Consider the following 15,802-nt stretch of genomic DNA (forward strand, 5'->3'; position numbering starts at 1 on the left):
CTGACAGATAGAAGGGAAAGGGGAGGTTTTGCCCTACCGGATTTGGGACTTTACTATGAGGCAGTATGCCTCTGCTGGATAAAAGACTGGATTAAGCTAGAGAATGAGCTACTCGACCTAGAGGGCTTCAACAACAGATTCGGCTGGCATGCCTACCTTTGGTGCGGTAAGAGGAAAGTACATAAGGGGTTTGAGGACCATATCTTTAGAGGCCCACTCATTGAAATATGGAAAAGATATAAGAATATATTAGAACCTAAAATTCCTCACTGGCTCTCACCTCTTGAAGTGATGAGCCTCAAGAAAATTAATATGAGAGGTGACTGGGCAACATATGAACAACTGCTAATGAAAGAGGATGGGAAATGGAAATTAAAACCGTATGAGCAGATTAAGGAGTATGTTTACAACTGGTTGCACCATTTCCAAGTTAATGAGATGTTCAGAAAAGAGACCAAAGACAGAGGGTATGCAGACAAAGAATCAAAATTTCAGACAGAAATTATAAATAACGAGGTGAAAATAATATCTAGAATGTATAAGATGTTGTTGGATTGGAATTTAGCAGACGAAGAAGTTAAGACAGTGATGATTCGATGGGCTAGTGATGTGGGCCATGCTATACAGTTTGAGGAGTGGGAGAACTTATGGAAAGAAGGCCTGGACTTTACTGCGTGTATGACTGTGAAAGAGAACGTCATGAAGATGTTCTACAGGTGGTATATAACACCTGTGAAACTATCAAAAATGTACAAAGTAGACAGTAAATGTTGGAAATGTGAAGAGAAGGAGGGTGTCTTTTATCACATGTGGTGGGAGTGTGGGAGAGTGAGAGAATTTTGGGAAGAAGTATATATTGAATTAAAGAAGGTGTTAAAGTATACGTTTATCAAAAAACCTGAAATTTTCCTGTTAGGGATACTAGGGAATGAAATAAAAAAGAAAGACCATAAATTTGTTTACTATGCAGTCACAGCAGCAAGGATAGTTCTTGCTCAGAAGTGGGGAAAAAAGGAAATGCCAACAATAGAGGAGTGGAGATCGAAGGTATTAGACTACGCGGATTTGGACAGATTGACGGGAAAGATTAGACATCTAAGAGACCAAAAGTTTATCAAGGACTGGGGGAAATATGTAGATTACTTGGAACATATTAGTAAAGGTCAAATAACGTTAAGGGGATTCAGAGAAGCACTGTGAAAGATTAAGAGGTATTGTTCAAGGAAAATAGAGGTAGAAGAAGGTCCAACGGCAATACAAACTAGGCAATGTGTACCTTAGAGTTTTATTGCGGAAGATTTACGGGCGGGCTGAAGGAAGTCCAGAAAGAGATGACAATGTTAATTTGATAGGTGATAATCTTTTATTGTATATACGGTGTGTCTGTTATGTGTTTTGCTAATATTCTTTTTCTTTATCTTTTGTTTGTTGTGTGTATCTTCTACTCTTTTCTTTTCTTTTGGAAAATTAATAAAAATCTATCTGGAAAAAAAAAATAGAAAAAGTACTGCCCTGCCGCCCCACCAGGAATGTGTGGTGGCACCTGCGAAGTGGTGGAAGGTTCTGGCGAGATCTTGCAGCACACACAAGATAATGCAGCATCTCACCAAAAGCCACCACTCCTGCTGCTTCTGCATTGGCAGTGGGGTGAGCGCGGAGCCCACGGGAGCTCAAGTGGCTGCCTCAGCTTGCCTTGTGGGTGGGCCGGCCCTATTATTTATTGAACTTATATACCGCCCTATACCCAGATGTCTCAGGGCGGTTCACAGAAAAGATCAACATAAAAATCAAAATATATATAAGCAAAATAAAAACAACCACCCCCCAAAAGTCCACATTTTAAAAGGGATGTCAGTCATATCAACCAAAGGCCTGGTTAAAAACGAACATTTTTGCCTGGCGCCTAAAATGAAGGCGTCTGGTGAACTTCCCTGGGGAGAGAATTCCACAAACAGGGAGCCACTACAGAGAAGGCCTGTTCTCGTGTTGCCACCCTCTGGACCTCTCGAGGAGGAGATATATGAAGGAGGGCCTCAGAAGATCTGAGGGTCCGGATAGGTTCATATGGAAAGAGGTGGTCCCTGAGGTATTGCAGTCCTGAGCTGTTTAAGGCTTTATAGGTCAAACTGGTGGGCTTATAGCCGAATAAAGTATTATCTATCTTTATAGGTCAAAACCAGCACTTTGAATTGGGCTCTACAGAGCAGACACACCTGTACCTGCTTCTCGCATGCACACAGACACTCCACATGTGAACAGCCACACAAAGATTTCTCCTCTCTTTGCCATGCATACTTTCCCCTCCCTCAACCCCTCTTTTCTACAGGCCTTCCATACACACAGACCACACATACAGCTCTACCCCTCTCTGACCAAATTCACCCCTCCCTCTCTTTCACAGGCCACACATGCATAGAGACCACAGATACAGACCCCCTTCCTCTTCTCTCTCATACACACATGCACATACACACAGAAAGAGGCCACACATGCATCTCCCTCCCTCTCTGCCCTCCATCACCCACCCCAGCATCCTTGAATGAACACCCCCCCACCCCACATACCTGTACATACAGAAAAGCCCCTCCATGGGTGAAGGAAGTACTTGCCATCAGCTCCAAGTGGCTGGCGAGCAACAAACAGCTGAGCAAATTGGACAATCCCTGCTGCTCCTTTCTTACCCCAGACAAAGAGCCCCTTCATGGGAGTGAGGCAACTCCCGGCTGCCAGCTCCATATTTAGTTTAATGGATCCGTTTAATTGATCCGTTTTAAAGGATATTCCACATTAATCAGGCAGGAATTGGTGTGTTTTTTTAAGTATAATCTAAGCACATACAAAATCGGAGGTGGCAGTGAGCAGCTTAAAAGCATTCTGCTTCCCTCACATAGAAGGAAATGCCTTGTATAAAATGTTGCTTGCTGTGCATATTCTTAAAAACAAATATTGTTTTACTCTGGTTTGATTCACATTACAGCACCCTATGCTCAGAAGAGTTCCACAGAATTTATTCCCAGATATGTGTGCAGCTTTAACTAACTGATTAAAAGTCATGCAATTAATTGGCTACTATTTTAAAAACTGCGCGACAGCTCTATCGGCTATCTTTATTTGAGCCTGCGGTGCACCACTAAGCATTTTTTTTATTAATGATTGCTATTTCATTAGCAGAAAAATATAGAACAAGTAGAAACCTAGAAAGTTTCATTTAAATTGTTTTTGGCTTCAAACACTGCATACTTAGTCTTTCACACCCTGTTCTCCAACCCCCCCCCCAAAAAATAAACCTTACAAGGAATACATCTCACAACTCACTAATGAGACTTTTTAAACAGGAGCACAGAGGCCTAAGGTAGCTTTCTTTCAGCCCCAAGCACTGAAAATCCCTGGATGCTGAACAGAACAAAGTAAAAAGAGCCAAAGTTCCACATCGTCCAGCATCCTGCTCTCGCAGTGGCTAACCAGAGGCACAAGAAACAGGTTTTTTCCTGCAGTGCTCTCCTCACCACGGAACAGAATTTTAGTGGAATTTAGGCAAACTCTGGGTCCTCTTTCTTTTAAATGAGCTTTAAAGACACCTTAATTAAAAAAGGGGGGTTGTTTGGACACAGAAATGTCATGCAGGGTACTGGGTTAGAATAATTGTGCTACAGTGGTGCCTCGCAAGACGAAATTAATTCGTTCCGCAAGTTTTTTCTTCTTGCGAGTTTTTCGTCTTGCGAAGCACGGTTTCCCATAGGAATGCATTGAAAATCAATTAATGCGTTCCTATGGAAACCGCTTGCCAGGCTGGCGGTGCGGAGAAGGGCTTTTCTCCCCACCGCAAGCCTTCAGGACAGGTACGGGGAACAGAGGGGAAGGGGCGCAGCGCTTCTCCTCTGTTCCCGGGGCTTGCGGTGGGAGGAGGGTTTTTCCTCCCCACCGCCAACATTCAGAACAGCATTCTGAATGTTGGCGGTGGGAAGGAAAACCCTCCTCCCACCGCAAGTCTTCTGGACAGCCATCCGAAGGCTGGTGCGGGGAGAAGGGCTTTTCTCCCCACCGCCAGCCTTCGGAGGAGCCTTCCGAAGGCTGGCGCGGGGAGAAGGTCTTTCCGCCCCACTGCCAGCCTTCGGAGGAGGTCCGAGGACAGTGGGGAAGACGCGCTGCGCTTCCCCGCTGTCCTGGAGATTTCCCTATGGGCTTTCGTCTTGCGAAGGAAGCCCATAGGGAAATTCGTTTTGCAAAGCACCTCCAAAACGGAAAACCCTTTCGTCTAGCGGGTTTTCCGTCTTGCGAGGCATTCGTCTTGCGGGGTACCACTGTATTTGTCCAATGTTGATTTTTCTTTTCTTTTTTTGTTGAATGTAAAAGTTTTTTTAATTGTTTTACAACATTTTACTGATTGTTTATTTGATGCATTGTATTAAGTATCAACAGCTTTGCAAGGTAATGGTCCTTAAAATGCAACAAAGAAATCTTCTAAGTAAAGAAAATTAAAATATGCATAACTTAAAAATATGGTGAAGTAGGTACCAACCAAGGAGAGGGCTGTTTTTTTTGTGTGTGTGTGTAGTGGAAACTCAGCTATGGAGAACAGCTTCCTTGCAGAGAGGCTTGCTTGGTGCCTCTTCTGTGGCCTTTTGGCACCAAATAGAGACCTTTTCATTCATCCAGTCTTTTAAACTGTGTTTGAAACAAGGGCTGCAAGTGATTTATGCTGTCTCTGCTGTACGGAAGCTTCTGTCTTCTTTTGTTGTTGAATTGTTGGTTTTAATTGTTATATATTGCACCTCTAATGTTGTTTGTTATAAGACTCCGGGGGAATATTTATTGGTGGGTGGCAATATAGATGTAATTAAATAGTAAACAAAATAATAAATAATCGTCTGCAGGGTCACATTTTCTGTGCGCCTGAGGGAATATTTCTACCAGCGCAAGTGAAATCTAGAGCATGTCCGCCTCTTTCTCTTCTCAGAATATGAAAAACACTGCAAGCAACCAAGTAATTATAATAAAGTGAATGAAGTTATTCCTGAGGTATGTGTGCGATTCTTGTTCCAACTTGAATGCAGCTAGGTTTTAAGTCCCTTTATCTGCACAGAAGTTACTTTAAGTAGGGCAAGAGGCACCCAGTACAAATGTGTGCCTCGTCTTCATTTTGTGCCTGCAACTGCTCCTAATATCTAAAGCAGTGGCTTTCAACCAAGACTGGCCTCTGTCCCTCTTTCCTTCCTTCCCTTCCTCTGATGCCCTCCTGCATCTCTGCTTCCCAAAGGCTTGCACAGCTGTTTGTTGCAGCAGCCCTGGCTACAAGCTCCGCAGGCGAATGGTGACTCTGGGGCTGGCCAGGGGATGCTGGTTGCTGAGAGCTATGGCGGCCTCAGAATAAGCAGGAGAGGGACCCTAGTCAGTCCTTGCTGTTGGGAATGAACAGACAAGTGGGAGGCTGGGCAGGCAAGCAGGCAGGCACTGCGCTGGCCTTTCTTGTGCTTGCTGTGTGCAAGGCCTGCCTGGGAGCTGAGTGCCCAGCGCCAAAGGGGAGCCTTTCTGCCATGCAGGGCTGGCAGCACCCGCTGCTGGCCTCCCAAGGTAAGGTGTTGGCCTCCCGTTCACCTTTGGCCTGTCTCTGTTGGGCCACTAAGGCTGGGGGCATCCTCTTCCCAGGCCCCTGTGGGGCAGTGTGAGGAGGCACCTCTCTTTGGGACGGGAGGGGGAGTAGCTCAGAGACCAGAGGCAGCAGTAGTGGCTGCCCAGAGAACTTGCAAGAGGGGAAATGAGAGGAGGCCACAAGGGAGGGTGTTCCAAAAAGGGTGAGAGGCTGCTAGCTTTGCAGGCAAGGGGCGGCATAACTGGACTCCTAAGCCCCACAGGGGTGCCACAGAAAGAATGCAGTTGTCAAGGGAGATGTGGACTCAAAAAGGTTGGAAACCTCTGATCTAAAGGCACCACTGATAAGTATAATCCTAAGGATGCAACTACTTCTTGAATTAGGCCCAGCACAAGGAAAGGGGAGCGATTATAGGGCTTATATCCATTGATTTAAAAACAGTTTCTCTCCACAGGGAACTGGAAGTCCATATGGAAGTGTTGCAGATATGGGGCATTATTGAACAGTTCAAAGTAAAGGTAAAGGGACCCGACCATTAGGTCCAGTCATGGCCGACTCTGGGGTTGCGGCGCTCATCTCGCTTTATTGGCCGAGGGAGCCAGCGTACAGCTTCCGGGTCATGTGGCCAGCATGACTAAGCCGCTTCTGGCCTAACCAGATCAGTGCACGGAAATGCCGTTTACCTTCCCGCCGGAGCGGTACCTATTTATCGATTTGCACTTTGACCTGCTTTTGAACTGCTAGGTTGGCAGGAGCAGGGACTGAGCAACGGGAGCTCACCCCATCATGGGGATTCGAACCACCAACCTTCTGATCGGCAAGTCCTAGGCTCTGTGGTTTAACCCACAGCGCCACCCGTGTCCCGAACAGTTCAAAAGCCAGAGCTAAATAGCAAAACTTTTAAAATGTCAGCATATCAAGCAGAGAACATGCAGCGATGTCACCAGGTTCCCATGACTCTTTGAAAGGATGCCATGACAGCCATACTGATAGAAGACAGTTGTAAGTTTGTAGTGTAGATATCTCCCCACCATATTAGTTTTTCCTCCTTCATCATCTAATTTTCCTTACCTGTTATAATGGCAGGAATCCCCCAGCCCATGACGTAGTAGAACCTCATGTGCCCAAAGTTGATGTTTCTCACTTCCGTCAGCATCCGGTAGATGTGAAGCTGTTCGACGAACATCCAAGCGAAGGTGCTCATGTAGAAGTAGTGCAAAAGAATGGCTATCACCGTGCACACAAACTAGAGAAGGAAAGACGCCATGAAATTAGAATGGCTTCTGCTGAGCCACAAAATAATCTGGCACAAGAGATGGGCTTCCGTTAGACATAAACAAGCCTCTAAACTTAGAGGTAGCCTTTAGCAATCACAACTTCCCTAATTACAGAAAGTTTATCCTAATGTACTAGTGCTCTTTTAGAAATACTTGCACAACATCTGCCTTGCCAAGCAGCCTCCTAGCCATGTACAATTGCAATCGAAATTATTCAACCTCCATTGTAAATCAGGTTTATTATCAAAATTTACAGACCCCCAGCTGTTTGCAATGCGCAAATCAAACAAATGCAATTGAAATAGCTCAACATGAACGGATGCTTCAAGTGGTTCCCCCAAATTCAGATGAAATTGCAATTTAGTGCTTTGTTTAAGCCTGGACAAACTGCAGCTAGCCGAAAGGGTGGTTTACTACATAGGTGGGGAACCTGTGGGCCTCCAGATTCCAACCCCCTATCAGCACCAGAAAGAATAGCCAATGATATGGGGTAACAGGAGTTGTAGTCCAGAAACAACTGGAGGGACACGCGCTCCCTTCCCTTGGTTAAGATCAATGACAGTTTAGGGTTTGGATGTAACTCAAAGCTGATTAATCAACAAAAGGAAGCGGAAGCTTCTGATTTCCCCCATTAAGCCATAATGGAGGAGTTGGTGGTAATATACCAGATCAAGACACCTAGGTTCATCCCTGTAACAATAAAGCCTAGTTTATCATTCCATCTGAACGCAGTCACCATCTCTTACACTGGACTACTGGGGAAGGGTGAGTAGACTGGCACTTGGCAACCTCCTCTAATCAAGGCATTCACAAAGGAGTCGGTGAGGAACTGAACCTCCCCTGGCAGCCTTACAGACCTGCCTCACACTTTGAGAACTATGGTTTTAGTTGCTCTGGCTAGTTCTTTAAACAAAACTAAAAATATGCCCCACAAAATAAAAAAAAAGTTTTTACTGCTCTAAACCTGTGTGTGTGTGTGTGTGTGTGTGTGTGTGTGTGTTGGTTTCTAAAAATATTAGTTTTGTACAGGTCACCATGATGAAAACTATTATTTCAGGTATGCAACAAAGAAAATATATCATTTTTTCCCCCATCAATCATCCACGGATGATTGGAACCTCTCCCTGCCATGTTACTGTTGCTTTACAGAAACTTATAAAAGCTAAACCAAATGACAAGGAATTCCATTTCATGTGTGCTCCCACATTCTTTGACTTTTCATGCTCATCCGCGTGTGACTCCTTGGACAATTCTTATTCCACAAGGAAGGATTAATAGTTGCTTGAAACACAGTCACTGCTACAGTTTCAAGGAGTGGCCCTTCACAGTGCAATACGTAGCTTGCTAAAGAAAATACCTTAACAAATGGTTTAAGGAACAGAAACAGGTAGTAGTACATTTTAGTTAATTGAGGAAAAAGAGGGGCAGAAGACTGCTGTTCTCATGCTATCCTAAAGGAAATTGGTTTCTGGAAATTCTGTCAAACAGAAATACGGGTTTATAAAACACAAACAGGCCCTTTGACTTGTTGAAAACGAAGGATGGACACAATAATTTTTAAAGAACCACCCGCAGGAAAAAAAAGGTGTCCTTTAATTTAAAATGAATCTCTGGGTTATTTGTGGGGCATAGGAATTCGTTCATTATTTGTTTTCAAAATATAGTCCGGCCCACCACATGGTCTGAGGGACGGTGGACCGGCCCACAGCTGAAAAAGGTTGCTGACCCCTGTAGGTGGAAATAAGATGGCAGCCACTGTGCCTGGTACTTCTTTCAACTCTGAAAGATGAAGAAGAAATAGTGCCAGCCCCATTACCTTCCCAAAGCGCAAACAAAGCTTTATTCTCCCTTTTAAGGGCCTAGCGCTGAGAGGAGCAGCTATAACAGCCTCTCCCTGCTGCTTATTCCTGCCAACGTTCACCCCAAACCGCTGGTAAACTTACTGGGGGTCCTGATGGGGTGATGCTTTGGGGTGGGGTGGGGTGAGACCTATCACGGGGCCTGGTAACAGGTGCTTTGACCGAACGGGACTTTCTTCCCAGTAAGCGTGCAGAGGACTGGAGCCATGAGCAATGCAGTCTTGCGCCCGCTTAACAATCTGTTAACAGTTCTGTGTCTGCCTACGTTTGTCACAGGAACAGGGTAGGGTTCCTGCTTAAAGCCAAACCATCTGCCAAGCTTCTGCTTGTCCCAAACGGTGCTAAATTGAATGTGGATTGGGGCCAGCGCAGCCTCAGCATCAAGCATTGCTTCTGTTTCGTTGGGTGCCCTGTTAAAAGCTAGCATGCGAAAGGCACTGAAATGAACTCTTACCGGATTTTCTGTCTGGTTGATTCCTATCAGGAAGACTAACTCTGAGAAGAAGAGGGCAGCCACCAGGTTTTTGTGGATGCTGTGCAGGTTGGAGCGCAGGGTCCGGATCAGCACAAGGAGGACAAAGGTGAGCAGCAAAGCTACCAGTGAGATGGAGACGGTTGTGTAAGTGATAATCTTCAGGGGAAGTGCCTCGCCGTTCTGTGGAGTTAAGAAGAATCATTTTTGCTACATGCCCTTTCTAAGTGCTATATAGAAAAAAATGTTACTTGAGTTAATTTCACACACACCCAATCACATAGTGTAAGGAAGCAGGAACTGTAGTGACTCCAAAGAGTGATAAAAATGCCTTTAAAAAATGCCAGGTACCTTCAACTCACATGATGGTTTTTCTTAGTAATAAAAAGAAAACCACAATTAAATTAGTTTCAAACCACCAAGCAAGTTTTTACTATTTTCCCCCTCCAAATTTATAGCTTCCTGAAGTACAGTGGAACCTCGGTTGTCAAACATAATCCATTCCGGAAGACAGTTCGATTTCTAAAACGTTCAACAACCGAGGTGCAAAGGGATGTCGGCAAATTCAATTGAGAAAATTGAAAAACATGCAGCGGAAGCTGTTTGAAAACGGAAGCATTTACTTCCGGGATTTTGGCATTCGGGTTCTGAAACGTTAGTCAGTGGAGACGTTCAAGAACAGAGGTTCAACTTTATATCCGGACCAATAGGAAAGACCATCCTCTAGATTAGTAAACTCAAGTAATCCTTTTGTGAGCCTTTATGAAGATACAATCTTTCAAGAGGCAGGGGTAATTCCATGCACTGAATACTATACTATTTACAGGTACAGTGCAGATTCACTCAGCTACAGCTAACCTTGCCTATAATCAGAATTTTGTGCAGACTCTCTGGCCTGAATTATGAGACTTTCAGGCTTACTTATTTCAATGTTTCTAGCCCTCATAGTTTTGGAGATAAGAACACAATTTTGCCTTGCCAGAACACGACCAGCAATTGGCTCTAGGGGACACAGTCACTTACAGAAAGCTACAAAGCAGTGTGTGCATATAAACATGAGTGTATATAAACTGGCCTACAGAGACCTGAGCAACCATCTTGGCTACAAAGGCCATAAGCAGGGTTTATTGCCAGGGATCCGTAGTAAGGAATGGCCTACATTCGCACCACCCTGCAGCTTACTGTCTTCTCCTTGATCATGGGTTAGCGACAGGGCAATGTCATTCTTCTCTGCATTTGGAAACATATGGGTAACTTCTAAAGCAGCTCTCAATTCTGACAAGTTGATTATTGAGCCAGGTGCAGGGCCTGTGACTTCCCTCCATCAAGATATCCAAGGACTTAAAATGGGCAAGCATGGACTGAAGTGCAGGGTAATGGTGCCCAGGCACAACTCTGCTTATATTTGCGAAGCCAAGGTTTCCTGCCCAGTTTTATGGCTGTCTATTCAATGGCCATTTTTGTTCAGTTGGTTGTATCAGAAAGGAATAATGTCAGCTCCCAGAAGGTTTACTGCGGAGCCTCCTCATCTGTAAAATGGGAGTCACAGCAGCTCCCGTCTCAAGCTTAGGGTGAATTAAAGCTGCAGAGCAACTTGGAAATTGGAACGGTGAAAAAACTGATATTAAGGGATGGAAATTCCGGGTACTAGTTCTGTATATAATTAGCCATCCTGCCGCCTTGTATGGGCCTTCAGGGAATGTGATGGAGATGAACACATTCAACAGGAATGTGGTGGTGATGTAACTTGTTTCAGAGAAATCTACAGTGTAAGATGGTAGCAAGCAAAATAAATTAGTAAAAACAAGCAAACTAACTGTAACAGGAATTAGTGTCAAGGCACGCCGTTCTGATAAACTGGTGATTTGCCTTTCAAGATAAACACAAAACACTGATGGAGGTCTACTCAAACCTGCTTAATTTCATAACTTTAACAAACCAAAAAAATCCCCACGAAACTGCACTTACTTCACGTTTTGAAATATCCATTAGGACAGCAAAACTGGTCATATGGTTGCACTGGCAAACAATTCGGCTCTGGCTTCTAGAGAACAGCTCACATCCCTTTGAGGACCAGCCCCCGGTTTCTCCAATTCTAATCAATGGGAAATGAAGCAAAAAAAACCAAGATCCAATGACATTTGTATGACTGGCTGGCAGATGGAACTATTTCAATGACGAATTGCTATTTTCCTTAAATGGCCGTCTCTCCTTCACTCGCCGACTATTAAGTAGCAATGCATCTGTTCTGCCAATTTCCATGCACAGAACTTTGTGAGGAAATACAGACAGGAATAACTTGAATAAATTTGGTGCTCTCCATGTCTTCCAAAGAAGGGCAGCCATTTGTTCTACCATGATAGCTCCATAAAACAGGTAGCAGCAGCAGCAGTAAATAACAATAATGATTTATTATGTATACCTTGCCCATGTGACTGGGTTGCCCCTGCCACTCTGGGCGGTTAGGGAAGCACAAGAAGCAGATGCTTAAAATAGTAAGATTTCTGCTTCTTTAAACCTTGCCTCAACATGACAAATGTCCAAATTATATGCAGGTAGCCTAAATAAACTATGTAACCCATTCTTACTACTTTATTAGGCTTAGCTGTCTTTTTGATCTTCAAATAGTACTGAATCTTCTCTTGGTTAACACACTGTAGTAAAACACATTATTATATGTCTCTTTCTTTATTTGATATGTGTATATTTTTATGCTCTTCTATTGATTGCATAAGTGTATAGCTAGTGAAAGAGCCTGCGTTTCCCATGCTTTCAATATGCCATTTTGATGTATGGCATTTTTTCTGCAGAGGCGGTAATAGCTGTAATCTTAGCATACAGGAATAAAGGGCATGATCCAGAGAAAAGTGGGCACTTTAGGTCTCACTGACTGCACCTGGAGAGCAAAGCATGTGCTCAAATTTCTTCTGTTGAAATTATCAAGTTCCTACTGAACTTAATAGCCCTCTTATCAAATGTATAGTTGCTGCTGCTCTTGTTCCCAGGCTGGTAAGAGACTGTCTAAAGTCAAGATCAGAAACTGATGGAATCAAAACTAAATTTGGCCCCAGAAGGAGTGCCGCTTAGCTGCCAAATTTGTCCCTCAAGTGGAGAACCGGAAGGCTGTGATGGGAATTGTGTTTCTGGTAACAGACCTGCCAGCACACAACCGAGAGAGATGTGAGTTGGCACCTTGATTCTCCATCCTTTACTTCACACTCAAAGTGGGCTTCCAAGAAAACTAACTGCCCACCAGGAGTCTAAAATTTACACCCATGTGAGCTGCAGAGCATTGGCACTCAGGTTCCGTCTCTGGCATCTGGAAGGAGCACTGGGAATGTCCCCAGTCTGAAACCCTGCAGAGCTGCTACCAGTCCATGGAGACAATACTGATGGACCTTGATGGACCCAGTATAAGGCAGCTTCCTATGATCCTGTCACAGTTAGCAAAGATGTAGGTGACACATGACTCCCCCTTAGTTAGATGTAAAAATATCTGGACAGGAAACCTTAGCTGCACACGACATATTACTCGGCTTATAGCCAAATCAAGGGATATTTAAAAATGGTCTTAGGTATGAGCCCCATGATTTCCATCACCACTACAGCAAGCAGGGAACCACGGCCCCGTTCCCTCTACAGCTGTGATCCTAATGGTATTCACCCCTGTCTTCCAGGTGCAATTAGCAATGGAAAAAAGTTGCCATTGGCACCAATTGGATTGTAAATTGCAGGGCCGGGAGTAGATTTCCATTGGGATGGTGGCTGGAGAGAGAGAGGGAAGTTCCTTGCATGCTGCGGTCAGCATGGAAATCACACACATACCCCTTACATTTTTAAAGCCCCTGGTTTGGCTACAAGTCATGCAATTAAAATTACACGTAGGAAGGCCCTTGCTGACATGGGAGCCCCAGCAGAACAACCCTCTGTTGGGCTGCGTGAGCACAACATATATCGCAGACATAGGTATTTTATGCAAGCTCCCCCTTTTTTTTTCTTGCAAGGAAATCCTTAGAATAAACTACAATCCCACCCATAATATGGGTTTGGAAGATGAAATATAGAGAGGTCAGAGGTCTCACAGAATCCACCACATTTCTGCCCACAGGCATGTATTTTCGATTTTTTTCATTATAACCAATGAAGATAACTAATGAGAGCAACAGCAAGTTACGATAAAGACTTGCAGGACTGCCTTTGGGCCAACTTGCATCTTCTCCACTTGGACAGTGTGTGCGCTGTCTCTTCGTGTGCTCCCTTTAGACTCACATGATACTTGTTACAAGACGACACACACATTTCCTCCTACTAAGCAGCCTGCCTTTATTTTAGCCAAATGCTCTGTCTGGACTTTGAGCAGAAATGTAATGGGGCATGAAAAACCTCCTCTCTCCCTCTCTCGCTCAGCACCAGGGCTAAACACTGCTCTAAGATTTACCCTTCCTAATAGAAAGTGGCAGCACGCAAGATTGTCACTGACTTCTTTCTCAGACTAGCTGTATGAAGAAGACCCATTAACATTAACAGGTCCACATGCAATAGCAACTTTCCAAAATAATACAGATTGTGAAACATACGCAGTTGAGTGGTTCCAGAACACACAGACCGGTTTTGTTCTCTCCTCTGTTTCCAGCAATGCATGATCAATCATAATGGGGCTGTCCAGAAGATTTGGTAAAGATTCCCCATCTCTGTAAATTATTGCACTGGTTATTGGGGTGTTTATGATGGGCCGATTGGGTAATCTGGAAAAAAAAAAAAAACCAGGGGAAAAGCATACCATTACAGATGTGAAAACAAAGCTATAGTATTTTGCCCAGTTTCAGATGATAGCTTTCCACTGAATTTAGATGGGTGTGGTGTCAGGAAAAAGTTTGAAGGGGTAGTTCAAATGTGTAAAGGTAAAAGGTAAAGGACCACTGGATGGTTAAGTCCAGTCAAAGGCGACTATGGGGTTGTGGCGCTCATCTCGCTTTCAGGCCGAGGGATCTGGCGTTTGTCCACAGACAGCTTTCCAGGTCATGTGGCCAGCAGGACTAAACCACTTCCGGCGCAACGGGACACCGTGACAGAAACCAGAGTGCACAGAAACGCTGTTTACCTATCTGCCATAGCGGCACCTATTTATCTACTTGCACTGGCATGTTTTTGAACTGCTAGGTTGGCAGGAGCTGGGACAGAGCAATGGGAGCTCACCCCGCCGCGGGGATTCAAACCGCCGACCTTCTGATCGGCAAGCCCAAGAGGCTCAGTGCTTTAGACCACAGTGCCACCCGCTGTGTATGCTTATCACATGTATGCTTATCATGTGATGACTGCAAGAATCAAATGATAGCTTATGCATGTTACTGAGCCATCATAAATCAGAAACCGCAGATAGAATAATAACCCGACATAACCTGAAACACAATATTTTTAAATGGAGTCAGGGCACATATTCTGCTGCGAGACAACGAGTCATTAGAAATCAGGTGATGTACAAGCATGTGTGAACTTACCCTAAGAAATTTAACAGCTTCTTACCAAAATGATATCTCTTTTAACATAGATTAATTAGATTATGATTTAGAACAACAGAGGCAGCCTTGTAGATGAATAGAGTTGTGGTCAATATTGGTCCCACTCAGAGTAAACCTGCTAAAATAATGGTCAGGAATAACTTAAGTCTATTAATTTCAGTGGGTCTACTCTGAGAATTAACTTTGTTAGCTACAACCTGTAAGTTTTGAAGACATCTAGTATTAAAATCGCAATACATGATTGCTCTTAGGTAGCAAGGCCTTCCCATTCCAGAACACAATAGACAAATGCTACCCAAAGCAAATGAATGAAGCTCAGTTTTACCTCAGGCTCCTTCGGTCGGGATCATAACTCTCAGGCAGAAACTGCCCCAGGGTTCGATATACAATCACGATAGCAACCGCATGCTGCACAGTGTCCTCTGGATGCCGACGTTTTCTTTTTGCAAGCACATTTTTGTTCTTCAAAAGCTCATCTTCTATTTTAGAAGGCAATCTAAGGTTTGAAGGCTTCATCGTAGGAAAGGCTGAAGATAAAACCAATGCCAAATTTTACTATCATGCTTTAAAGACCTAATTCTGAGCTTGCTAAATATGAAGTGATTTTAAAAGGACCCATTTATTTTTGCCTTATGAATATTGTAATTTACATAAAAACAAAACATGACTAGAGCTTTTTTTCCCTCTTCAGTTTTTCATATCAAGAAAATGGCCTTATGCTGAGCCAAACCTGGCGTGAGTTGGTACAAATGGACATGGCGGTACTCAGTTAATGGACAGGCAGGAGGAAACTGCTTCTTCTGTTTGTTGAGTGAACATTACCCATTCTCCAACCCCATATTGGGTTGTATCCAGACCTAGTCATGTTTGAAGTGGATCCGTTGGCTAGCTTAAATCCTGTTTACTTCACTGGGCCTCTTCCTGGGGAGGATTTTTGTTGTGAGGTGTTGTTTTGTTTTGTTCTTGTTTTTTATTATGTGTGTTGAGTTTTGTTTTACTTATTTATTATTATTTATTTGATTTATATACTGCCCTTCATCGTAAGATCTCAGGGCAGTTCACAAAGTAAAATACAGGATAAAAAC

At 43.9% G+C, this 15,802-nt stretch overlaps 1 protein-coding gene across 3 annotated transcripts in view; it reads right to left on the bottom strand.

Annotated features, from left to right (window-relative positions):
• CELSR1 (cadherin EGF LAG seven-pass G-type receptor 1) overlaps positions 1 to 15,802 on the bottom strand; it is a 166,480-nt gene that overhangs the window by 16,127 nt on the left and 134,551 nt on the right. For all 3 annotated transcript variants that reach the window (XM_082239386.1, XM_082239385.1, XM_082239384.1), the window contains exons 21-25: positions 15,043 to 15,244; positions 13,776 to 13,943; positions 11,167 to 11,293; positions 9,181 to 9,381; positions 6,662 to 6,836 (exon numbers count right to left, since the gene is read on the bottom strand). In XM_082239386.1, coding sequence (XP_082095512.1) covers positions 6,662 to 6,836; positions 9,181 to 9,381; positions 11,167 to 11,293; positions 13,776 to 13,943; positions 15,043 to 15,244 — 873 coding nt within the window. The remainder of the gene's footprint in view (positions 1 to 6,661; positions 6,837 to 9,180; positions 9,382 to 11,166; positions 11,294 to 13,775; positions 13,944 to 15,042; positions 15,245 to 15,802) is intronic.

Source organism: Podarcis vaucheri, assembly GCF_965113315.1.
Source record: "Podarcis vaucheri genome assembly, chromosome: 10".
NCBI classification, from domain to species: domain Eukaryota; kingdom Metazoa; phylum Chordata; class Lepidosauria; order Squamata; family Lacertidae; genus Podarcis; species Podarcis vaucheri.